Here is a 24,370-nt window from a genome sequence, read left to right on the forward strand (position 1 = left end):
GGCAGAGTGGGTGCAGCTGCTGGTAGGTGGGCAGATGGGATGGGATTTTGAAGTTCTCGTGACTCCTTCGGTTGTCCCATCGACGTGAAGGGTATGCTGATGGTGCCTGTTGCATTGGGTTGCTTTGAAAATTAAATGCGTTTATTTCTCTAAACCACTTGGAATAGTTCCTGGCACATACAATTCAGTTGCTGTGTTTGAGTCTAAGCCCTTACTCTTTTTAAAATGGGTTTTTCCTCTGTGAAAAGTTGTGGTAATCAATCAGGGTTTTTTTTCATTTTAATAATCCTTTATTGAAGAAGAGCATACACACACGCGTTTGCACGTAAGGGTACAGCTCAGTGAATGATCATGAAGTGAACGTACCTATTTACCACACCCAGATCAAGAAATAGAACATCAGTGGCATCTAGTGGGTTTGGGGGGTTACTTTGTTTTGTTTTCTCTCTTAAATGTCTTTAGTTCAAAAAACAGAAGGCTATAGTCATTCCTGTGTTGGGACCCAGGATATTTTTGAAATATTTCCTGGCCTGTGAAATCCGAAAGTCTGCTAATACGTTTAACACTGAGAAGTCCAATAAACCTTACTGGGCTATCCTGCTGCTGGACGAAAGAAAAAACTCAGTTCCCAAATGTACAGTAAGTTTCTAGAGTCATGAGAAAACGTCTAAACGATGACGTGACACCAATTCCTTGAGCATTCTTCAAATCCTTTGCCTAAATTAGTGACTATTGTGTTAAGAAACATTTTTGAAGGATTTCAGATTCTCGAAGATAAAATGCTTCTTGCCCTCTTCAGCTAATAACCACAAATTTATTGAGATTAGTCATTCATCTACCCCTTTTTCTCGCCTTGTCCCAAAAAAAGTAGGCCTGTTTTCCCTGCAAGTGTTTCTCCAATCTGGTTTGCTCATGATGTTATTAGGACGGTGATGATACGACCGCTTTCTACGACAGTGTGTTGGTCACTTGTTCTGTGTCTGTCAGTGATTACCTAAATGGTTCCTCTTTCTAGGATGTGATGATCCACAAAACAAAGTTGAAGAATACGTAGCTAGTGTCCTTTTCTTCGGGAAGCTCTTGTGTCTTTGCCTAGTTATTTCATATGGTTCCCAGCACACAACCTCTAGTACACAAATATACACCCACACGCATGTGCACACACACACACACACACACACACACTCTGTGATTATGGTAATGGTAGTGTTCGGGAAAGCCTGCCTCTTTTAATTGAGGGGACTTTGGTCTGCAGCCAGCACTCGCGCTGTCTGTACATTTTACTTGTGATCGTATTCATTTTATATTTTGATGTTGATTTACTGTTCGCAGTGTCTCGATTGTTCAGAGCAGCCATCTGTGGACTGGTGGAAGCTCTGTGCCTCGTCTTCAGTGGCGCTCGCTTTCTGTTTCTTGTGCCGGATTAGTAATTGGTATTTCATGAGCTCTCCCAGAGCACCTGTCCACTCCCCCGCCCAGGGAAACCAAGACCCCTTTTTTCATTTATACGCAAAATGGAAAATATATGGATGTTTTTGTAAGTTAATTTTATTATATGAAGATAGCATACAAAGTACATTCATAGTGACTAGAGATGTAGGACGAGATTCTGTCTTACTTATATATCTGCAGCATATATTCTTGGTTTGTATAAAAGTAACTTTAAAATTCCAGTTTCCTTAAATAGTTCTGCACAAAACACACACACACACACACAAATATACATATAGTTACTACCACTGTCGGTCAAAGACACGCTCCTTCTTTGATCAGTTAAAAGGGGCCGACATGTGGTTGTTTCCTGTGTGGCATTCTTAGGGGCTGGGAAGCGAGGCGCAGCCAGAAGGCCGAGGTCGCCTTCTCAGGGTTTGGACCCACTTGCTCCACGGGCCTGAGCGTCACTCTTAGACCAGCTAGATACCGGCTCGTGCGTGGTTCCCGTCCCCTCCTACCCATGCTGCTCCGTGTCCGTGATCTCACAAGTCCTGAGAGGGAGTGCTTGTCCCCTCACTGTTCAGGCCAGCCATTTCTGTTGGAAATGTCAAATGGGTCTAATAATACCATCAGTCCGCTAGTGAATGCATTTTCAGTGCTGTTTCAACGAACCCGTCTGGGACAAGCCCTTCACCACTGGATACACTCATTCCTCCCAGCTTCCAGTTTTCGTCTATGTTAAAAGACTCCAGATAAAACCGGACTGATGGACAGACCCGAGTCTCTGAGGAAGCCGGATTAACATAGTCTAACGTGTTCTTTGTCTTTTGGAAAGATGGTATTACTAAGGCCTCTTAATGATTAAGAGTTAGATTATTGAAATCAAGACATTATATGTATAGCTAAGGTTTTTCTTTGTTTTCACTAACTGCTGGATCCTTAACTGATGTGAGAAAACAGGAGAATCGACTGTGGTCTTCTTGTAATTTCCCTGTTTGACCTCCTCCTGGTTACCTGATTTCTACTGTTGCCAGGGGTCACAGGTGCTCTTGGGCTTGTGAAGAAGAGGAGGAGGAAGGCCCCCCTCTCCTGGCCCTGGCCCGGTTCTGTCTGCACGTGGCTCTTGCTGGAGGCTGGCCAGAGGCTCCTCCAGCAGAGTCCCCGCCCCCGGAAGCAGCCGACTACGTCTTGCTGGGGACGTTCCAGCTCTCCCATCTCTTCATAGGAAGAGCCTTGAAGCAAGACTGTGGCACACGGGGCAGGAAGCACAGGCCCGTCTATCACTTCCGTCTCAGGTTCTAGAGTTAAGAAGGGAAGCGTCCTCTTCTCTACCAGGAGCCGTGATTCCTTGTGGCCTGTCTGGCTCCAACTGGCCCCAGAAGGTGTGCACATCCTAAACACGCAGCATCACGCAGAGCCAGTGAGGGGTCCAGGGCCTCTGGACCCTGAGAAGTAGGCACCCTTTTGTACCCTGTCTCCCTATCTCCATCATCCTCAGACCCAAGGCAAGGCCCGAAGTAGATGAAAAGAGGCTTTTCTCCTATTGTCGGCTCATTAACTAGTATCCTGAGTCCCAATTCTAGAAGTATCTTGCATAAATTACATACCACCTTTTTCCTCAAGGAGCATAAAGTGCTTAGTAGACATTGGTCAATGCTCTTCTGTCTAAGAGGTGAGCGTGGGTAGGGTCTCCACCGAATAAGAAGGACACCTGGTTGACTTGTGTCCTCGGGTCGCCATGGTTTTCGGGAGTTGGTCTGGTTGGCGTGGAGATGGGGTTTTCACTCCGCCTTCTCTTTTTTTCCCCATCTATCCTAGTTTGGGTCTAGAGTAAACCTCCACGAGACTGTTTTCCTTCTCCTCAGCTTCCTTTTATAACTAACTGTACGAAACAGATTAATACCAAAAACCGAGTTAAGTGTCTTGACTAGATGTTAATACTCCAGATGGACTCTGACAGTATCTTTGAAAACGTGGCGACCAGACTCACTGGGCTGAGCTTCCTGGGAGCGGCGCGTGGGGAGAGGCGACCCCCCCCCACCCGGCACCCCCCGCCCCGCCCAGCTCAGGGGGCGGGGTCAGCGTGTCCTGCTGGGGGGCCGGCGGGGGCCCGGGCTTGGCTTCGAGCTCCACTCAGCGCTGGAGACGAAAGCCGTGCCCCGTCTGGGAAGAGGCACAGAACCCGTCCCATAGCTGAGGTGGTGCAATGTGCTTGGTCGTTCCAAAAACTACGTTTGGCCTTTTTTGGCCTCCGCTCACCGCCCACCCCCTGTCCTGTCTGCTTCCCAGCTGGTTCTCGAACGTGGACCCAGTGGCACTGTCCCCATCCCACTCCGTCCCCGCGCCCTGTCCTGTTCTCTTCCTCTCTCCCCTCCTCCTCCCAGGCCGTGTCAGCTGCTGCAGGGCCCCAGAGCCACGCCTTCGCAGCACAGGCCGGTGACAGGTGTGTGTCCTCATCCACCCGGAGCCCGGCGGCCCTGGGGTCCCGGAGAGGAGAGGCGAGTCCTGGGGCTGAGGAAGGCTTTCTCCTACCCTCTGAGTCCCGCGAGGGTTGGCAGTGGTGCTCTTGGCTTGTCACTATTCCTCTATCTGGGGTTACATTCTTGTTAGTCAAGAGAGACAAAAGCGCTATTAACAGTCACACAAAAGCCGCTGGCTTCTGTGGAAAGAAAAAGGTGTCCATTTATATATGCATAACACTGGCAGAAGCTACTTTCCTTGGGGTATCAATACACACGTGGCTCTAGGAAGAAGCCTGTGCTGAGTGGGGCTCTAGACGGGTGCGGCGGAGTACGGGACCACGGAGTTGTAGTCCGGCGGGGGGGAGCAGCACGAAATCTTCCTCTCCAGCTCCGAGGGGTCATAGGTGAATCTGCGCCGGCCTCTGCTGAGGTGCCCACAGCTGGCATGGCAGAACGCGGGTCTGCTGAGGTCAGAAAGGCCCGACTCCTTACTTGTACTGGTTACTCTCAAGCTAAAGAAAGAAAAGAAAGGAAAAAAATCAACCGTACAAAGTTGATTTCTTGAGCACACTCAAGTCCACCCCTTGGTGGGTCGTTTGCTCATAGCCGTCCTGGGGTTCATGGCTGTGGAGTCCCACCTCGCCCTCTGCCCGGGTCTCTGGAGCTGCGCACGGCCTCTCTGCCACCAGCTGGGGGTCATTCCGCCGGCGGGCCGGGGCCGAGGGTAGCATTAGTTAAGGCAAACCCAGAACTGCTGGTGGAAAATAGCCCGCAGGCTTGGGTCCAGCCCTCCCCTACTCCTGTGATTGGCTCAGAGACGCTCCCCAGCCCCGTAAATATTCAAGTCGAATCCCTAGAACCTGTGAATAGCACTTTACACGGCAAGATCTGCGATTGAGCTAAAGGATTTGCGGAGGCGGCGCCTGGCCTGCGTCCCCCAGGTGGGCCTCAAGCACAATCACAAGCGTCCTTATAAGAGAGGCGGAGGCGGCGGGGGGGGGGCGTCACGGCGCACGCAGGAGGGGCGGGAAGGTGGGGCCGAGGAGACTCGGGGTCAGCAGCACCGCTGGAGGAGGCGAGGTACGGTCCTCCCCGAGGCCTCCCGAGAGAGCGCAGCCCTGTGACACGTTGATCTTGGACGTCCGGCCTCCGGAACTCCTGTGTCGAGCCACCGAGTTTGTGAAAGTTTGCTACAGCCGCCTGGAGAAACTACTAGAACGTCCTACGGAAAGGTGAGCCCAGCCGTCCGTCTCCCTCTCCTGTTTGTGCTCCAGAGGAGAGGCGTGTCCAGTTAGGGCGGTGTATCACGGCAAGGGTGACGGGGGAGGGGACTGGCTGCTGGCTTCCGTGCTTCGCGTGGAGCCCAGGACGCCGCGCCGGGCAGAGGAGCTTCTCTTGCCCTCCCGTGTTTGGTGGGCTTAACAGCTGGGATGCGAATGAGAACCCCGGGCGCCACGACGTTGTTTGATTGGCTCTGCATTAGCGCGCCCAGCCTTTGATCCATGTTCTACATTTTAGTCTCCGAGTAGAGGATGCTATGGGCGGTTTTCCTTTTTTCACACAGGAAAGTGTGTCAAAGAGTTTCTGGAAGTGTTTTAAAGCAGGAAACAAAAGCGCGTGGGTCCCGCTTCTCCCCTCACTCCCCGCGGTGTCCCCTGAGCTGCCCAGCACGCGGCTCTGGGCCCCCGGGGTGGGGGGGCGCCGCAGAGGACACGCGTGCGCAGGTGTTCGGCCCCAACGTTCCCGGCCCTCCAGCTCCCTGGGGTTGATGCGCTGTGGGCCCCATCGCTCAGAGGCGTCTGTGGCCACCCTTTGACTTACTTGGATCAGGGCCAGCAAACTAGCCGTGCGCTGGCCACCTGTTTGTGTTTTGTTTGTTTTAAGCAACAGATTTATTGACATATAACTTATTATGCGATTTACCTATTTAAAGCATGTAGCCCAATGGTTGTTATATTCACAGATGGCTATTCTGCGCATTTCATATACATGGAATCGTACTGTTTCATGACCGGCTCTTTTCACTTAATTCAAGGTTCATCCGTGTTGTAGCGGGTATCGGTACCTCATACTTTTGATTGACAAATCTCCTTCTATTGTACAGATATATGCATTTTAGTTATCCATTCGCCAATTGATAGACATTCGAGTTGTTTCTTCCTTTGGTTATTATGAATAATGCTGCTATGAACATTTGTTGACGTAAGTTTTCATTTCCGTGGGGTATATACCTACGGAGCTGAATTGCTGGTTCCTAGACTAACTCTATTTAGCCTTCTGAGGGACTGCTAGACTGTTTTCCAAAGTGGCTGCACTGTTTTATGTTCCTACCAGCGAGCATACAGGGCTCTAATTGCTCCATCTCCTCGCCAGCACTGACTCTGATTCCAGCCATGCGGGCAGGTGTGCAGGGCTGTCCCACGTGCCTTGCATCTCCCTGATGACTAATGAGGTTAAGCGTATTTTCCTGTGCTCCCTGGCCGCGGCTGCCTGCTTCTGTAGGGAGAGGTGGCCGGACATAGCTGCAGCTCCTTGCTCGTGTGCCGTGGACGGCTGCTTCTGTAAGTGGCAGAGGTGAGCCACTGTTTACCCTCTGGCTCTTTAAGTCAGCAGAGCCCTGATTTAGGTAAAAGGGGAGCAGAACGGTTCCGCCTGTGGGTGAGTCAGGGGCAGGCGTTTGAACCGGGAAGGGAAGGCAAGCCTGGTAGGCCCGGCCTTGCCCTGTCCAGCACTGTCCCTGAGCAGAGACGAGCACCGAGAGAAGCAGGGCCCTGGAAGGTCCAGCGAGAGCCCAGGTTTTCCGACGGCGTTGCCACTGGTCGCTGTGTGGAGGAAGGAACGCCAGGGTCCGCAGGACATGAGCACTCCCTTGGAAGGGCTGGGGTGTCAGGAGGGCGAGTCTTAGGACTGGACGGCAGTAGTCGGGCCCTTCCTGTGCCGCTGCTACCGGCCCGGGATGGTGAGGGCTGCGCGTCCCCTCCCCGCCCCTGTGAGCAGGTCTCCCTCTGACTGCGCACTGTTGACAGTTGGAGACATCGGGCTCCTTTCCCCCGAGGGGCTGTGCTTCATGGGCTTGGACTGCCTGTCCTTGCCCGTGAAGCAAGTTCTGTTTTCTCTTAAATCCCAGTCTTCTTTCCCAGAACATGGCGCTCAGGTGTCTGATTTTATGCCCTCTTTCCTTCTGGGGAGGAAAAAGTGCTTTCTGCACGGCCTGGACACTACGGTCTAGGAGGGCAGGTAGCCCTCAAGTATCGCCATGAAACCCCCTCCCCCGGCATCTTCCTTCTCGCCCCTCCGGGAACTGGTCAAAGCCCCCCAGCGTCCTTACTCAGTCTTCAGTGAGGCCTTGGGTTTACTCTCGGCCCAGGTGAAGCGCTTTAGCAAGGGAGAGGCCAGCAGGGTGCCACTGTCCAGCTGGTAGTCCTGAAGGGGAGAAGGAAAAGGTTACACCTCTTGCTTGACCTGGAGGGGCCCATGCCAATCGGGGTGTGATGCTGGGATGCGCATCTAAGGTCACTCCAGGCTCTGGCCTCATCTTCCACACTCCCTGCCTGTGAAGACACAGCATTGTCTCCATATCGGCAAGTCTGAACTTTGTCAGTCACAAGAAATCCCTGTGCCCAGTGACTGAGGCCCTTTCTCCTGACGGTGAAGAAAGCAAATGTAAACAAAAGGGAAAACTGCGGGTACCAGGTGAGCGTTTTTCCTAGTCAACTTTTATGCAAATGATTGCTTAAATATATTAAGGATGGTTGGACGGACGACTTGGCAATGATATGTAAAGACTCTGAGAAATTATAAAGACCCGGTTTAATTTTTCTTGAAGATTCTACAGAATTTTTAGGCCCTCCTGTGTGATGGTTTCCAGCCATTCTGTTTCCTTGTTGGTTCGTATTTAGCACTGAGTTTTATGCAGGGTCCTCCTGACTGTTAACAGGGCGTTTGCGGTGAGTGGACCCGACACGTGGTTGCTGCCACCCTGAGTCCCCCCGTGGCTCTGTGTCCTTAACTATCCGTCAGTAAAGGAGCCTCAGCAAGGGGCCTGCCCCAGTTCCCGAGGTACTGAGGTGGGCAGGGCTGAGGGTCAAAGAAGCCTTCCATGTTTTGTTTTATATCGTTTCCTTGGACTTAAAACCAGTGTCTCTAAGCAGCAAACCAAAATTTCCAGCCACTTTGCCTTTGTATTCACCAGCTTATTTGTAATTTTTTTTTTTTTTTTTTTTTAGTGTTTAAATAATCTTTTCCTCTTTCTCTGGTGTGTTTGGAAGGTTTTGGTGTTTTTCAGCGGTGACTGTGCTATGTCTCAAGGCCACGCTGTTTGTGGTCATCACCTTCACACCACAGTAGGTTCTACAGGCCTTTGTTGGGTCACGACTCCGTGAGCGGCCCTGAGATGCAGCGGCCGTGTCTCTTGTCCAGCCCTCCCTCTCCTCCCCTTATTCTCTCAGCCCCACATCCCAGATCTTTTAAAGGGACAAGCTGGTTGAGGCCTCTTGTTTGCTGGGCTGTACGGATCACTTTGCCCTGTGTGGTTGGGTGGGAACAGGGCTGTTCAGTTCTGGAACCTTCATGGGAGGAAGCAGAGGCCTATGAGATTCTTCCAGGATCTCAGAGCTGCTCGTGGGAGAGGGCTCTCTGTCGCACCACGAAGGTGCGGCCACTCACACAGCTTTGAGTTCCTCTAATGCTCTGAAAGCAAGGTTCCATCACTGATGGCCAAGAAGCTAGAAACACACAGTGAGGTTTCCTAGGGGACTGAGTTACGCCCAGGCAAGGACATGGGCCCTGGAGTGAATCCTGGCTCATCTTCAAACTACAGAATTACTTTCAAATTAGCTCTGTGTATTCTATGTCTTGTTGTCAGCCCCCCTGAAATGGTCATTCCAGCCACCACTGATTACTGGCCCCCATAGACCTAGAGCCACCAGACGACGGGTGTTTGTGTTTGGATGGGGTGCCTGAGTAGGTTACTTCCGTTACTTACGTCAAGCATGGAGGTGGCATTTGGTGAAAGTTCTTCAAAGGTTTTGATTTTTTCCAGGCTGATGAAATTGAAAGCATTTACATATCTAAAGAAGAAGCAGAAAGAATAATCAAGACAGGAAAATGCATCCAGTGTTGATTAGTCAGGAGACCATGGGCACCACATCCCAGCTAAGGTGAACCCAGATACTAGGAGTCACCTCATCCCTCTTGAGGCTGCAATTCTCTGGCTGTTTCCCTGGGAATCTGGACAGTGGTGCTACTTTCTCCCGTGGTTGGTAATCCACGTTGCATAGTTTTGGGCAAAACCCCAGAGGGACCCTTGAGAGACGCGGTAGTGGTCAGGCCTCTGGTCCCCCGTGGAACCAGATGGTGTCGGGCTGAGAAGAGACCTGAGTCGTCATCTGGTCTAAACACCCATGTTACAAAGAAATGGGAAATGATGCCCAGAGAGGTGATGTGGCTTCATCATGTACAGCTGATACTTCTGAAAGGACATGACCCGTCAGGGTCACACAGCTGATTCAGTGGCATAATCAAGCACCAGGGCTAGTCTTGTGTATCCAGTTTTGCGATCACAGATCGGGAGGAAGGGTTGGTATTTGGATGAGCTCCCTGTGACTGCCTGCTGAGCTTTGGTTGATCTGTTAGGAGGGGCCGGCAGAGGGACCCACTGTGCGCCCCCTCACCTGAGGCCCTGTCACCACTGACAAGGCCCCATCTCTTAGGCAAGCTCCCTGTTGGGCCCAAGGCTAAGCAACAGACTGGAAGGGCCCGTGTAACTTTGACACCTTCCTCCCCAGGTCTGACCCAATCCGCCCCTGCTAATTTATTTAATCCACGCTTACTTTTCTCATCTTTAAAACAATGGATGACTCATCTGGGCTGGTTGTGAAGTATGAATCGTGCCGCTGACCTGTGACCCAGTGCCGCAAATCTGGGCCGGCCACTGGACTTCTTCCAGGCCTATCCCAGACCATCCGTCTTTCCAGCTCTTCCCTAGTCACCTGCCAAGCTTGGCTGAGCTGAGGTTGGAGCCCTAGGAGTGTACTGACTGCAGACAAAAATGCTAGAAGGCCCACAGGATAGTCTAAAAGTCCTGAAACGAGTCCTGACTACACAGGGACAGGGAGGGAGTGTCAACACCTGGGTTAGAAGTGCTATTCTGCGGCTTTCGAGCCGCACAGTTTTGGCGAGCTGTCCTCTATGGAGCTTTAATGTCCCCACTTGTATAACAGGAATACTTCATAGGATTGGTTTGAGCATTAAAGGAGGTGATGTATGCAAACAGCCCAGCATGGTGCCAGCCCACACAGCACGTGTCTAACCATCAGCACTGAGTGTGTGTGACACACGTGTCACTGCTGGGACTGAGGTGCTGACCCCACCCAGCACGGCTGCTCAGTACATCTTCCTTCCCTTACACCTTCTCCAATTTCCTCTAGGATAACGAGAGGTACCTTAGTTTGTCAGGTAAGAAAACAAATCCAGTTTGTTGCATTTTATCGAAGGTATCATGAAAAAGAGTCAAGGTCATTGGGGGGAACAAAAGAGGAGTTCTTCTAGAATAAGATAGACTAAAGAAATGAAAGAAAATGCAAAGTGTTCTTGATTGGATGATGCTTTTTAAAAAGGTACATTAGATATTGGGGGAAAATAATGGAAATTTGAAAATTTAATAGTATGAAGGGATTATCAATTTTCTTTGGTGTGATAATTTTTGGTGTGGTGGCACAGAAGAATATCCCTTACAAGATGTATTCCAAAGTATTTAGAGGGAAGGTGTTACAGTGCCTTATGCCCTTTTTCAAAAGGTTTGGCAAAAAGAAAAATACACACATACACACGTATAGAGTACATAGACAAAATAAGGTAAAATGTGTGTTTGGGTTTAGGAGGTGGGCTTTTTTTATGTTTGAAAATTTTATAAAATGAAGTTGGGGGAAGAAAGATCTTACCTGACATTATCAGAACTTCCTGAATTAAACTTTGGAGCAGAAATATCTTCCTTGAAGAAGTCCTCTGAGAAGGCAGGAGTTGAGTACGTAAACCCACCACTGTTTCCTGTCAGTATGGCATTGAGTGGGATGTAGTCTTTGCCATCCTAAAACACCAAAGACAGGTCTAGTCGCATGCTTTTCTACTTCAGCCTGTTTCTGTGGGACACTGTTTCAGTTCAACTATGTCATTTCCACAATCTTGATTGTGTTTGGGGAAGATAAGTCTGCACACACCCGCACACGCCCACACACACCCACACACACAGTGTTTTCCTTTACTGATGAGCTCAGCTATTAATAGCCATTAAAATAACAGACAAATAAGACACTCCCTTGACTTATATTGAAGGCATCTGGCCTGATATTCTAGATAAATTTACCTGTTGTACATTGGCTTGAAGCAAGTCGCCTAGTTTTTCCACAAGTTCTGCAAATCTTGGCCTTTCTTTTGGGTCTTTGTTCCAGCAGTCCAACATGATCTGGTAGCTGTTGGGTGAAAGCACAGCAGAGGTTGCTGGGGAGCAGTGGGGAGTACAGAGACTGCCCTACACACTGGCCAAGGGATGGGTGTTGTCACGGGTATAAAGATGATGCTTCTCGTAGTATGTAGCGTTTGCTCCACTTTTAGATGTGGGTACGCAGCCACGACACATAAAAAGACTGCTTGGGCCAGGTCCTGCTGGTAGTGGAAAACACGTCTACACAGGCAGACTCTCAAACCAACCCCCCGGAGCCCATGACGACCCAGGCTGTTGTGGGGAGGGCGTGCTGAGCTCTGAGTGAAGCCGAGCTGTCTGGGGGGAAACGCCAGTGGTCACTCGGCCATGAAGTGTCATGTCCTCCCCTCACTGTGCAAAGCAGGACAGTGTCCTTAAAGGTGGGAAGTGGATATAGACACAAATATCCACGGGTGAATAGTCTGCAGTCTTAGGACCTTCTCAGGCTGGGATGAAGGCTGCCCTGGGCTCCTGCATGAGCACATGGGATGCCTCACCCCTCACAGTTGCCTTGTCGAGCTCAGCAGTGGAGGTGGGCAGGGGGAGGCACTGTGTACACGACCCACATCACTTCCAAAAGGTGGATGTCCACACAGAGTGTGGGTAGCTCCTCGGGCCGTATGCTAGTTCCTTCCGCGTGGCTGATGGCCCCACCCCCGGCATTTCAAAGCCACCATTACAGACTGGCCTCTCCCCACACAAGGCAAAAGCACAGGCTGGCTTCTGGATAGGAAACCATTTGTCTTAGTGTCCCAGAAGCCGACTCTTGTCCCGGGATTTAAATGTCAACAGGGTTCCTCTGTGATGCTCCTGACATTTTAGTCCGAAGGGTATCGGGCTCCTCTCTCAGTCACGTCTGCAGGGAGTGGAGGTCTCTACCTGCTCCTTCTGGGCAAACCACCTGCCAGGCATCTGTACACACACTGGCTTAAGGAGCTATTCTCTTTGCGCTCTTTGTTCTCCTCGAGATGTGGATTGTAAGTCGTCTCTTCTCTCGGGAGATCCCCTAGACTAGAGAGGACTCTGACCAGGTGGGATCAAAATCTGAATGGGCCTGGGCTCTGGATCTGGGTCAGAACCCGGCCGGGAGCCCTGCGCGGGCAGGGACCTCCTCTCCAGACCCCTCACCTAACCCAGGGCCTGCCTGTGCGCACTCGGCAAATGTCTGCTGAAGGAAGTCAGACTGAATCTCCTAGAGGAGAACATCCCGCTCCTTCCGTGAATCCCTGATTCCTCAGGCAGACACGGCTGGGACCTGGGCGCCGCCAGGATGCGCCCGAGGTGACGCGGCCTTGCTGGCACCTCTCAGAGGTGGGCCTGCAGGCGGCACCCACAGCTCCGAGCGTCTCTGAAGGCTGTCCCTAGTTTGTGTCAAAGTCTATGAGGTGGCTGACAGACAGGAAGAATATAGGAAGGTTAAAAAAAAAAGAAAGAAAAGCAGAGTATCAGGAAGGATATAAAAATAACAGTGAAAAAAGGTGAAACTGCAGGCAGTGAACACGCACAGTGTATGCCATGATCTTGAGTCGTCTGACAGAGGCAGTGCTCTAAGCTTCCAGGCAGCTGGTGAAAGGAAGGAATAACCAGTTAAATGAGGCACATGAGCCGGAAGCTAACAATAAGCCAGCTACTTGGGAGAAGTACGGCTATTCCCAGAACTGAAATCTGAAAGGAGGTTCTTGTAGACACCTCGCAACTGCATCATTGTCATCCGGGTAATAATGACGTCGTGGGATGGTCTTGTGCATTGTCTTTCAATGCTGGCCAAAGTCTCAACGGCAAAAAATACCATTCAGTAAAAACAATTCTAAGAGGCAGAACAGTGCGGTGTGTGTGTCCAAAGGCTCTGATTTAACCCCAGGATAAAGTTCTAGGTACCCAAGGGGGTGGGAGCACCACCTGGTCTTCAGAACTTTCCACGGGCACTGGTCTTCACAAGCAAACTCTCCTCATAGTTGGCTGGTGGAGCTGAGGTCCTCCTTTCTGATAGGATATCTGCTTGCTGGGTACTTAAGTCTTTGTTTAGGGATGGACAGGAGTTCATACAGATCACATGTCTGAATTGCTAACTTTCCTCCATTTGTCCAAACTTCTGGGTCCAGACTCTTTTCCGAAGATAATTCTGGATCCCTCCCACCTGTGTCTCATCTACTGGACCTGTTTGACCTAAATCCCAGGGGCGGGCTGTGGGTTGATTTGTCCTAAGAGCAGTGAGGGCCCTTGGGTGAGTGTGCTATGTGGGCCGGTGTCAGGTACCACTGCATTGGGGCTCAACTTATAGACACCAAGGAGGCTGGGACTCTGGGCTGTCATCGCTGCTCTCTGGGGGACACAGGACAGGTCCCTTAACTCTCCCTGATGAGCAGCGCCTTAGAGTGAGGGCTCAAGGCACATGCTCCATCCAGGCAACCCGGGCCAGCCTGCTAGTGACCAAAGGGCTAGAGTAGCATAAGACAGTCCCCTGCGGATCTCATATTAAGGTCCGTTTACACATCTTACTAATTTATTGAGATAGGTACAAAAATGCACGCTACAGAGGCAGGTGGTTACGAGACTCGAGTCTGGGATCCTCATCCCAGGGGCATGGGCTGTGGCAGAGGCTGGCCTGTGTCTGCCTTACCTTGTCTAAGGCTCCCTTGCCTCTAGCAAGAAACAGATTCTCAGAGGCCATTGGAAGAACAGTAAATACATACACAGATATTCTATATCAAGGCAGCCAAAGCAAGAAAAGCTTGAACCAGGGCTTCCCTGGTGGCGCAGTGGTTGAGAGTCCGCCTGCCGATGCAGGGGACACGGGTTCGTGCCCCGGTCTGGGAAGATCCCACATGCCGCGGAGCAGCTGGGCCCGTGAGCCATGGCTGTTGAGCCTGCGCGTCCGGAGCCTGTGCTCCGCAACGGGAGAGGCCATAGCAGTGAGAGGCCTGCGTACCGCAAAAAAAAAAAAAAAAAAAAAAGGGGTGCTGAGAGTAGGGGGCATTTGGTCAAGCAGGGGCCCCAGGCTTATCCCGACCAGCATCACTTCACTGCTGAGAGGCAGCTTGTGGGGGAAATGCAAGGCCTGTGAGCAGGATTCTCCCAGGTGCCTCTCTGCTGAAACCAGCCGAAGGGACCACCTGCGACTCTTGCTGTTTTTTATTTTGATTCTTGGTTTCTGACTTCTGGTTTCCACTCCTCTTGCCTAAAATTCAGTGCAAATCATCTCAAACACCAAAGGGAAAGAAAAAAAAATCAAAACATTCATTATTTCTTCCCTTATTGAAAGACATCTGATTAAACAGGCTCTGGGCGAGGAATGAGTGACTCACGTTAAACCGTTTTACATCACTAAGTAAACAGGTTGAATAAAGAGAAGAGACACCAGTTACACCCAACCCCACAGCCCTTCTAGAAAACAAGCCGGGGGTGAGGGGACTGTGCGAAAAGCCTCCTTTCCAAGCTATCACCCACGATCCCAAGGGCACACGCCCACTGAGACCAAGTTCAGGTCACAGAGCCCTCGTTCTGAGAGCAGCCCTTCCTCCTCACCGGGGCCTTCCCGCTGCTGGAACAACAAGAAGGAAATGACTCCATCAGCTTTCAGACGCTGGAGGTTTGAATTCTGGACTTCTCAACAAACAGTTCACAAAGCTGCTTCTTTCTTTTTATAGTTTCTAAAATAAACTCCCTAGAATTGAGGAACCATCCTTCTTTCTATGGGCTGGGGTACAAGTGCTACCTTATATAAAGACTTGAAGGTTTGATAAAGTCCAAGTGAGTTTTGGGCCCAAAGTTGATGTGAGTTGTTTTGGACCGGAACCTGGATAAGAATTGGAAACACACCCTGCAGGTGTGTAGCGTGGTGTTGGGGGCTCTGGACTCAGACTCGGTTTGCTTAACTAATTGGCAAAGTGGCAAATCTCTTAGGTGTTCTGTGCCTTGGTTTTCTCACCTGTAAGGCGGAGATAATAACAGCAGCCACTTTATAGGGTTGTTATGAGAATGAGGTAAATTAATAGGTTAAAGTGCTTAAGACAGTGCCTGATGCTTAATAAGCACTAAATAACTAATAAATATTAAATGCTGTTAATGACTGCAATTATTACTGTTAGTCACTGGGAACTTGCTCTTGTGATTTTCAGATTATATGAAAAGTCAAAGGAAATATTTAATTCAAAGCATGAGTGGACATATTAGAGAGACATTTCTTCTAAGGAACATGGGGTATATTCCTAATTTAACAGTCCTGTGATCTAGGGAGCTCAGTCCAGAGGACCGCCTTTAAATCTGTCTCCTTTCTACTTAGCTGACAAATCACGAGACTTCTCAGAGGCTTAGTTTCATCACTCATCCAATTCAGGTGAAAATTCCCGTCTGCCTGCCCCTCAAGCGGGCTGGGATCTTCATACGAGACCGTGGCAGGGGGAAAACACTTAGAAAACTGTAAAGTGCAAAGTCATCTCATTTTAAACCAGACCTCCTGGTGTTTGCCCCTCTCCACCACGTAAAAGCAGTGAGCAATTAAGAACTCTCCTGCCTTTAAAATCTCTCTCCAGTCCAGCGCAGGCCTGGGGCTAATCTAGCCGTGTCTCCAGCTCTCAGAAGGGCCTTGTGCTTTGCTGGCAAGGACACCACGTACGACTAAGAAGGCCGGGTCCCTTCTCCCCTCTGCACTCAGGCCGCTCGCCAGCCCCGTCTCCGTGGCCCGAGCCCCCTGTCCTCCTGGTCCCGGGTCTGACCTAGCTTGTCTCTGGGCTGTGGAGGAAGGAGAGGGCACTTTGGCCAAGCGCACACCTCCTTCGTTCCCTCCGACTCCTCCCAAAGGCCATCGAGGGGCTCCTCACAGCCCCAAGTTGTGCGGGTGGGTGGGGGAGGGCCCCCTGTCGGTTCGGCAAAGGTGGTACCACCGCGAGCGTGGACGGGGTGGGGCGAGTCCTGGTCTAGCAGCCTGACAGAACTGCCGGGGTCATCACCTTCCTGCCCAGGCCTCAGGGCAAAACACCCACAGAGCGTCAGGAAGACAGAGTCCGAGAGAGGCGAGCGAGCATTTGTCCAAGGTGGACAGCCCTCACCCCGGGCCTCCCGTCCTCCTAGAGCCACGGGTCCGAGTGGAGGGGCCTCCGCCAGCAGCAGCCCCAGCCCCCGGCTCCGCACAGGCTGAAGGTGCCTCGCTGCCCACGCGGGCCTCTGGGGAGCAGGGCTCCTACCCAGTCCGGACCCCCCTTCCTCTCCTCCACGTCTCCCCCTACACTCCAGCCAGCCCCCCGGGGTCCCGGGTGTGGCTGGAGGGCCGGTCAGCTGCGGAGCCCGTGGGCCCACTTTGTGAGCAGGTACGGGGTCTGGCCTCCACTTCCCGGGCGGGCTGTTCAGTGGTGCCCGGGCTCCTAGCTAGAAGCTGCGTTCCTAACCTCGGCTCCCAGCTACGTCGGGGGTGGAGAGAAGCCCTAGGTAGGGACGGGTCCAGGACGTGACGCCTCGCTTCTGGAATGTGCTCCCAGCACGGCTGGGCCCCAGGGGGCTCGACAGGGGTGACCCTGGAGTAAGGACAGCCTTCTGCATCTCCCAGGACGGGGGCTCTGAACGTCAGCAGCACGTCCCCTTCCTGAGGCGGCCTGGCGGGGGGGAGCCGTGGGCTGGAGGTGACAGGGACTCACATTTCGGGCGTGGCGTACTCCGGGGCCCGCATCCTCATGCCGTCCTTCAGGCGGCTGCAGAAGTCCTCGTCCATCTGCACACCCGGGTACGGGGACCCACCTGTACCAGAACACAGGGCACGTTATGGCCTCAGGGCACGAAACGCCCCGGGGGGCAATTCCCTGTCTCTTTCCTCCTTTCCAGGTGAGGGCTGGGTAGTGAACTCCCCGTGATGGGAATGGACCTCGGCGCACAGCGCACGCCCCAGGGCAGCTCAGTGGATCCTTGCTGGCGACAGGCTTGGCTGCTTGGCGCCCTGGTGCTGGGTGTCAGATGCCCGCAGGCCGTTCCCATGGCTGCTCTGGTCTGTTGGGTCAGGAGAAAGGGTGGCACCTGAGGGGTCCCTCCCCTCTCCCTGCAAGGAACCCTAGAGAAAGCCCATCATTTAGAGACTCATTCCTTGAGTTAATGAGCTGCTTTTTAACAAGCCCGTAGACTCGGAGGCGGTCACTGGGGGCTCACTCGCACCTCATTGAGAATGTCTTTAACTCACTACCCTCGTGTAAGGTTCGCACAGCACTGGGGGACCGGTTGCCGTGAAGGGCCCGAGGGAAGGGGGCCAGGAGCTGCGGGACTGGGCTGGCTGCTGTGGGGCGGGGCTTGCAGGGGGCCCAGAGGAGCCAGGACTCTGCCTGTTGCCAGTTTTCCTGGGCAGGATCGCACGTAACCGTCCCTCTTGGAGGGACTGGTGGCTGAGGTAGGGCTCGGGGGTAGCAGCCCTCCCGATCTGCCCTGTTCCGGACCTCGAACCTAGTGTGTCTCAGCATTTGTTTGTCTGCACTTTCGAGTGATTGCTGTCAGGAGGAAGCAGCTGGGCGGCGTGCAGTGCTGGCCGTGTGTCACCGCGGGGCCACTGTGGCCGCCAAGCTGCTTTCAAAGACTGGAAGCAACAGGTGCCTGTCATCGAAAGCAGGGGAATGGTTTTCACACATTACAGGAAACCAGGGATGTTACTGGGTGACTTTTTATTTGCTCTGCAAGGCAAGTTTCTGGCAAAGTCCGAAAGACTCTTGGCTAGACCCAGCGTTTGGGAGGCCTCGGAGCATCGGTGCATGTCTGCAAGCAGATGGGGGCTCCAGGTGCACTTGTGTGCTCGGGCGCCTTGGACAAGGCTTCCAGCCACCACAGTGGGTGTTGGTGGAAGCAGGGTGAATACAACCAGCGTTCCTGCCGCTCATGCTGCAGAAACCAGTGTCTGGGGCTGGCTGTGCTGACATCAGAGACACGGGTGGAGCTGTGTTTGTTGGGTCTTTCCTGGGAAATTCTGCGGGGAGCGAGGACGTGGGGAGGGAAGAGGAATGGGCGTTAGGAATCTGGGAGGTTGAGGAATTAGAAGAAGGGGGCCAAGGACAGGGAAGGAGTAGCCAGACTGGCTGAAGATAAGCCTGACTGCAGATCTCACTCTGGTCAGACCTCGTTCACGGCCCTACGAACATCTTTGCGGCCCAGGCGCATGTGCACACACCACTCGCCTGAGCCTACGTGGGTTTTAGATGCTGATCTGCCCGTGGACACTCAGCGGAGGGGGCGGGCGTTCGGTTCTGGCCTGTCTGCTCTCGTCCTGCCCCCAGATTTACCTAAGGAGAAGATTTCCCACAGCAGAACTCCGTAAGACCACACGTCGCTCTTGGTGCTGTAGATTTTGTCAAAGATGGATTCGGGAGCCATCCATTTCAGAGGAAGTCGAGTCTGGAAAAGGGCAAGGGGGCCTTGAGCAGGAGGACATGACAACAAAGCACATTCAACCCATGTGCCCATGGGGTCACCTCCCAGATAACATTTGGCCTGTAAGTCATTTCCTAGAGCAGCTATGGTTTCCCAGCATGGAGGAAACTCATAACATGCAGTGTTAACGCTGAAAGAGGGAGGGTTGTGTGCTATACCAATTCCTGTGATGGCAACAGTTGTTCAGTAAGCCCTTCCCATGAGCCCAGCATGTCCTGACTCCGACTCTGTAAGAAATCCTTCTCCCCACAACAGCTCACACTCTACAGGGACCTGGGAAAGAGTGATCTGAAGTAGGAGGCATCCTGAAAATCGGTAATTTCCTGGAATTTTTCTTAACAAGGATTTTGAAAGGCGTTCCTATTAAAAAAAAAAAAAAAAAAAAAAAAAGACAGGATTTAAAAGGTCATTGAATGGGGGGAGTCGGCAAAGGCACCAGAAAGAAGGAAGTTGATGGACAGTATTCAGGACGCCATGTGGCTGGTTTTCAAGCAGGAACTCCAGTGAGTTAGGCCCGGACACTTCAGAGGGATGGGGATTGACAGGGAGCCTGGGCTAGTGGAGAGACAAAGAGAAAAAGAGCGGGGAGGGCCAGGGAGAGGCTGAAAGAGACACGGATGGACAGAAAAGAAGCACAGACTGACACATGGGTAAATGCCATCTTTGCAAATCGGGGCTCGAGGAAAGCTTGTTGTTTTCCTTTTATAAAAAGAAACAGTGGGGCTGGGCTTCCCTGGTGGCACAGTGGTTAAGAATCCGCCTGCCAATGCAGGGGACACGGGTTTGAGCCCTGGTCCGGGAAGATCCCACATGCAGCGGAGCAGCTAAGCCCGTGCGCCGCAACTACTGAGCCTGCGCTCTAGAGCCCGCGAGCCACAACTACTGACCCCGCGTGCGTGCCTAGAGCCCATGCTCTGCAACAGGAGAAGCCACCGCAATGAGAAGGAGCCCACTTATTGCAACGAAGAACAGCCCCCACTCGTCACAGCTAGAGAAAGCCCGTGTGCAGCAATAAAGACCCAACACAGCCAAAAAATTAATAAAAGAAAGAAAGAAAGAAAGAAAGAAAGAAACAGTTGGACTTCCATGGTGGTCCAGCAGTTAAGACACCGTGCTTCCACTGCAGGGGGTGAAGATTCGATCCCTGGCCAGGGAACTAAGATCCCACATGCCTCGCAGTGTGGCGAGAAAAAAAAAAAGAAAAACACTGTGGAGAAGTGGTTCTCAAAGTGTAGCCCTGGGACCAGCTGAGGCACATTCTCAGGCTCCACCCAAGACTTTCAGCTGAACAGGCTCTCCAGGTGACGTGTGTGCTCGCTCAAGTTTGAGAACCACGACTGTGGAGTAGTCATCAGAGCCCAGACGCAGACTTAATTAAGCCTTCAGGGTAAAGGCCAGAGAAGAGGGGGCACAGGAGGTCACCCGCAAAAGCAAAAATAACACTATGTTCAGAAACAGGCGGGGGGGAGAGGCCCGTGTGAGCTGGCAGCGATGCTGGGTCTGAAGGCAAACCCGGGAGGGACGCCATTTCCTCCCCGGCAAGGTCATCCTGACGCCTGCCTCCGCCCTTCCTGAGATGTGTGCACCTGCTGAATCCATCACCCGGGTTTATCTGAGGGGAAGAGTCCAGGCTGTTCTTTCCAGCGGCCCAGGGAGCTCCCCCAGGGGTCAAAGGGGAGGGGACGCTGTGGTCCCCGCGGGGCCCACTGCGCAGCGCTCCGGGCCCGAAGGACAGGAGCCGAGCAGGGACAGGGGAAGGGCAGGAGGAGGGGACCGTGGCCTCCTGGAGCCCCGTGCGAGGGCCCTCGGGTCCACGGTGCACGCAGACCGTTCGTCTCCACAGAAAGCGCGTGCTGGTTTTCAGCGACCTCTGCCGAGGGCCTTGGTCTGTGGTTTGGAAACGATAGGGCCTAAATGAGCCCCAGAAACGTCCGACTGACTTACATCTCCTTTTCTCACGTAATCGGGGTTCTTATAAATATCCCGGGCAAGGCCAAAATCGCAGATCTTCACCACGTTGTTCTCAGACAGCAGTATATTTCGTGCTGCCAGGTCCCGATGAATGCACTAGAATAAAACGGCGGCGTGATCAGTGCACGTCCTCGATCTCATCGGCTGATTTCCTGCGCCTTCTCTGGGTTCTCCCTCTGAACTCGCGGATCTATTTTGCACGCTTCCTTTACGTGAAGGGAGCGGCTCCCGATACATGTGGCGTTGCCCCAAACGGGAAGCGCTTCTCTACCAATACAGACCCCCGGAGGCCCCCAAGTCAAGAAAGGCCCCGAATCCCCTTTGCTACTGTGTTGCAGGACAGCATCGGGGAAACAGAGCCGGCCATCGAGTTCTCCCAGGGAGCACAACTTCCCCAAAACCTTTTATCCTGAGCTGCTGAGATCAGATCATGATCTAGCTGGAGTTTCCTGGGAGGACCCCCCTGGGATGTATTACTAGATGCCCTCCCATGGAGTCGTGTCCTCTGAGAGTCTGGCCAGCTCTGAAAACACGCCAGAGGACGTTGTGGAGCACAGGGGCCAGGTTCATCTAGTCTGAAACCTGGCGAACTTTTCCCCTGGGATTAAGTTCTACCTGCTGGTACCCAAGAGTCACTGTTCTCAAACTTCCTTACTCATATCAGGATAAATTAGGTCATGAGTTGTGAAGTTCACTCTACATTGAAGGACACACATACAAGCAAATACGAGGAAAAGTGGATTTATAGCACAGGTGTGTGTTTGCCCATGTGAACATCCACACGACCAGGCCTGGTGAAGAAGCAAAACAGTAAAGAGTGAGGCTGACCTTTCTGGAAGACAGAAACTCCATGCCTCTGGCCACTTGAAAACTGTAAGAAATCAGATCTTCCATAGTGATGGGCTGCTTGTAGAAATCGTCAGAATCTGGAAAGCATTAAAACCGTAACTGTGTGTAATGGCTCTTGTTATGCCACCAAATCCCAGTTTATTGGAACAATGTTAGCAAAACACGAAACAAACCAACAAGTAGATCAGAGTTCATTTTCGAGAGCATTTTTGAGTTTCAACATGAATATCCGAGATTTTTCCAGGCCTCCAGCCCATTTTGCCCAAGCATGGGGGGCAGGGGATGATCCATGAAGACAGAAAGGCCGGAGGGGAGACAATTGGACGGTTCCCTGTCAAAATTAGTAACTCTGTAAATAATCTAAATTCAAATCTTATCTCCCCAGGACATTACGCTTCGAGTCTCCCACGGATGTTTATTAGGGTGATAAATAAGAAAAAAATTTCAGAGATGCACAGTATGCTGTAAAAATATCTCAGACTGTAGGACAGGAAGGAATTAATACCTACCCTCCTCTTCCTCAGCATCGCTCAGACTTTTCTCTTCCTGAAACCCGGAGCTTGCGAAGCTCTCGCTGCTGGTGACACTATCTAGTCTTTGTTTCTCGCCCTGCTCCAGGTCTGGCTCCATTTTCTCTTTCTTAGGCTCCACGTGTAAGGCTGCATCCTTTAACAGACCAAGAAAGACACAGATGAAAGGGACAGAACAGGAACGGGGAGACCGGTCCCTCAAGCTGGCACTCGCCTGCATTAGGAGAATGTCATCCGACACAATGGATAGTAAATGAGTAGCCTGGCTTCCCCTGGGGTTGTGGAGTCTATTCTGCTCTTGACTGGGCTCCGTGACAGTGACTTGGGTAGGATAGAGGAATATCCACAGCAGCTTCTCTTTACCGAGCGCTTACTCGGTGTGAGCCAGTACACTAAGAATCTTTGGTACATTTTTAATCTGTCCAACAATTTTATGAAGTGGTTCTTGCTTGTAATACACGGAGGAATACGTTCAGAGAAGTCAGGTAATCAAAGTCACATGCAGCTAGTAAATGGCAAAGCTTGAACCCAGGTTCGGCCAACTCCAATCTATGCCCTTGAGCACTTTTCCATGCCGTGCGCCATCTTGTGAAAGATGATATGGGATGACAGAAAAGGATCCCCGGTCAACTCGGGGCCTTTGTAATCCCTGGGAGGAGTAATAAGAGAAGGCTGCAGTTACCAATTTCTCTGGTTTCCTTGGAGAAGGAGGGAGCATGAATGTTTCCTTTTCTCCCCTCCATTCAGAACAAAGATATAGTTTAATGCTAACAAAGGTAGAAAAGGCCTTTCACCCTGGACTGGGCCTCTATAAGCCCTGGTGTGTATCTGGCTCTTTCATTGACCATGTGATCCTGAACAAACCACTTTGCTTTTCTGGGTTTCCTTTTTCTCATCGGAAAAGCTCTATCATCTTAATTATGTTTTGACTCACGGGAAAGGAGTTGGTGATTTTGGGTGGAACCAGAAAAGATTTTTATCACCTTTTCGTAATTCACCTCATCACTGTGACACCAGAAACAGCACTCCCAGTGGCTTCATGACTCGACCGAGTACCTAGCTCAGTCCTGCTAGATGGCAGTGCCAGACAGGGTCGGAGAGGGACTGGGGTTCAGTGGTGTCCCCCGATCCACCTGCCCGCTGGGGCAGGGCTGGGATTCACCAGACTCTCCATCCTTCCTTGGCTTTTCCTGGAAGTGTCACAAAGTGGGAATGGTCCCTCCACTAGAGGGCGCCGTGGGAGCAAGCAGAGGACAGTGGAGGCTGCTTCAGCCTGACAAATCCTGGAAGCGGGGAGGGTCCCCGGCTCCTGCCCCCCGAAGAGAGACCCTCCTGTGCCGCAGAAGGGGAGTCAGAGGGAACCCCGACTGCCGTCCAGGGGACCCACCTGAGTGGAGGTGGAGATCGTAACTCTTGGTTATTATGTGTCCCCGAGGCAGTTAGACTTGATTCTGCTCAGCGGGGGACAGAAATTTTATTTTCCACAAGACCCTTCCCAGGACAGAAGGCAGCAGCGGAAGGGGGCTGGCAAAGATGCTGGGGTGAAAAGGGCTCGAGTCTTTGGCGTGACTCCAAGGACCGTAACTCAGACCCCTTCACTCCTTCCTGACTCCCAATCAACGGTATATATTTAGTTTTGCTTATTGGTAACCATTTCTGGTAAATGTTGATTTACTGAACTTTTGGGACTCTGACAGAATACAGTGAATTTATTACAAATAATATTTAAAGATCCTAGTGAATTTACTTGGAAAATAAAATATCCCATTTCTGTTTAGCCATTTGGTTTTTCCTTTAGGTTCCAAATATGAAATACAGCCATGTGTTTTCCACGAAAACACTAAGCTCCACCAAGAGGGAGGTGAATCATTAAATTTAGCCAGAGAAGGAAGCAAGCTCTTCAAACAAAGGACGCATGAACCCAAACGTTCCATCCTGCCCGGGTCCCTGGGGTATTCTTGCTGGATTAGTTCTTCCTGAAGCTTCCCAGGATTTCAGGACTGAGGAGAATTTGTACTGCTCTCAGCCCAGGGCTCCACTCTCCACTTTTTCTTATGTTTTTTCCCCCTCTTTACCCAGTGCAGTGCATGGAAAAAGCATTGCAGGGGGAGTCAGGAGAGCTGGGTTTTCTCCTCGACTTCACCTCTTGTCTTGTGTGTCCTTAAGGCCAGTCACTTGACTTTTCTGGGCACATCTGTAATGTGAGCGTGTAGGCTAGCTGGTCACAAAGATCCCTTTGAGCTTCAAGA

General features: G+C 51.8%; 1 protein-coding gene across 3 annotated transcripts in view; it reads right to left on the minus strand.

Moving 5' to 3' along the window:
• Positions 1 to 1,532: 1,532 nt before the first annotated feature.
• Positions 1,533 to 24,370, minus strand: part of FLT1 (fms related receptor tyrosine kinase 1) — a 175,594-nt gene continuing 152,756 nt past the window's right edge. For 2 of the 3 annotated variants that reach the window (XM_081214954.1, XM_081214955.1), the window contains 10 exons: positions 22,101 to 22,257; positions 21,571 to 21,668; positions 20,716 to 20,838; positions 18,624 to 18,735; positions 17,007 to 17,106; positions 11,260 to 11,365; positions 10,838 to 10,983; positions 8,881 to 8,965; positions 7,225 to 7,319; positions 1,533 to 4,408 (listed from right to left, as the gene is read on the minus strand). In XM_081214954.1, the coding sequence (XP_081071080.1) occupies positions 4,207 to 4,408; positions 7,225 to 7,319; positions 8,881 to 8,965; positions 10,838 to 10,983; positions 11,260 to 11,365; positions 17,007 to 17,106; positions 18,624 to 18,735; positions 20,716 to 20,838; positions 21,571 to 21,668; positions 22,101 to 22,257 (1,224 nt within the window). In that variant the 3' untranslated portion in view covers positions 1,533 to 4,206. The remainder of the gene's footprint in view (positions 4,409 to 7,224; positions 7,320 to 8,880; positions 8,966 to 10,837; positions 10,984 to 11,259; positions 11,366 to 17,006; positions 17,107 to 18,623; positions 18,736 to 20,715; positions 20,839 to 21,570; positions 21,669 to 22,100; positions 22,258 to 24,370) is intronic. The other variant, XM_081214956.1, reaches the window with a different exon arrangement.

Source organism: Mesoplodon bidens, assembly GCF_964165515.1.
Source record: "Mesoplodon bidens genome assembly, chromosome: 17".
Taxonomy (NCBI): domain Eukaryota; kingdom Metazoa; phylum Chordata; class Mammalia; order Artiodactyla; family Ziphiidae; genus Mesoplodon; species Mesoplodon bidens.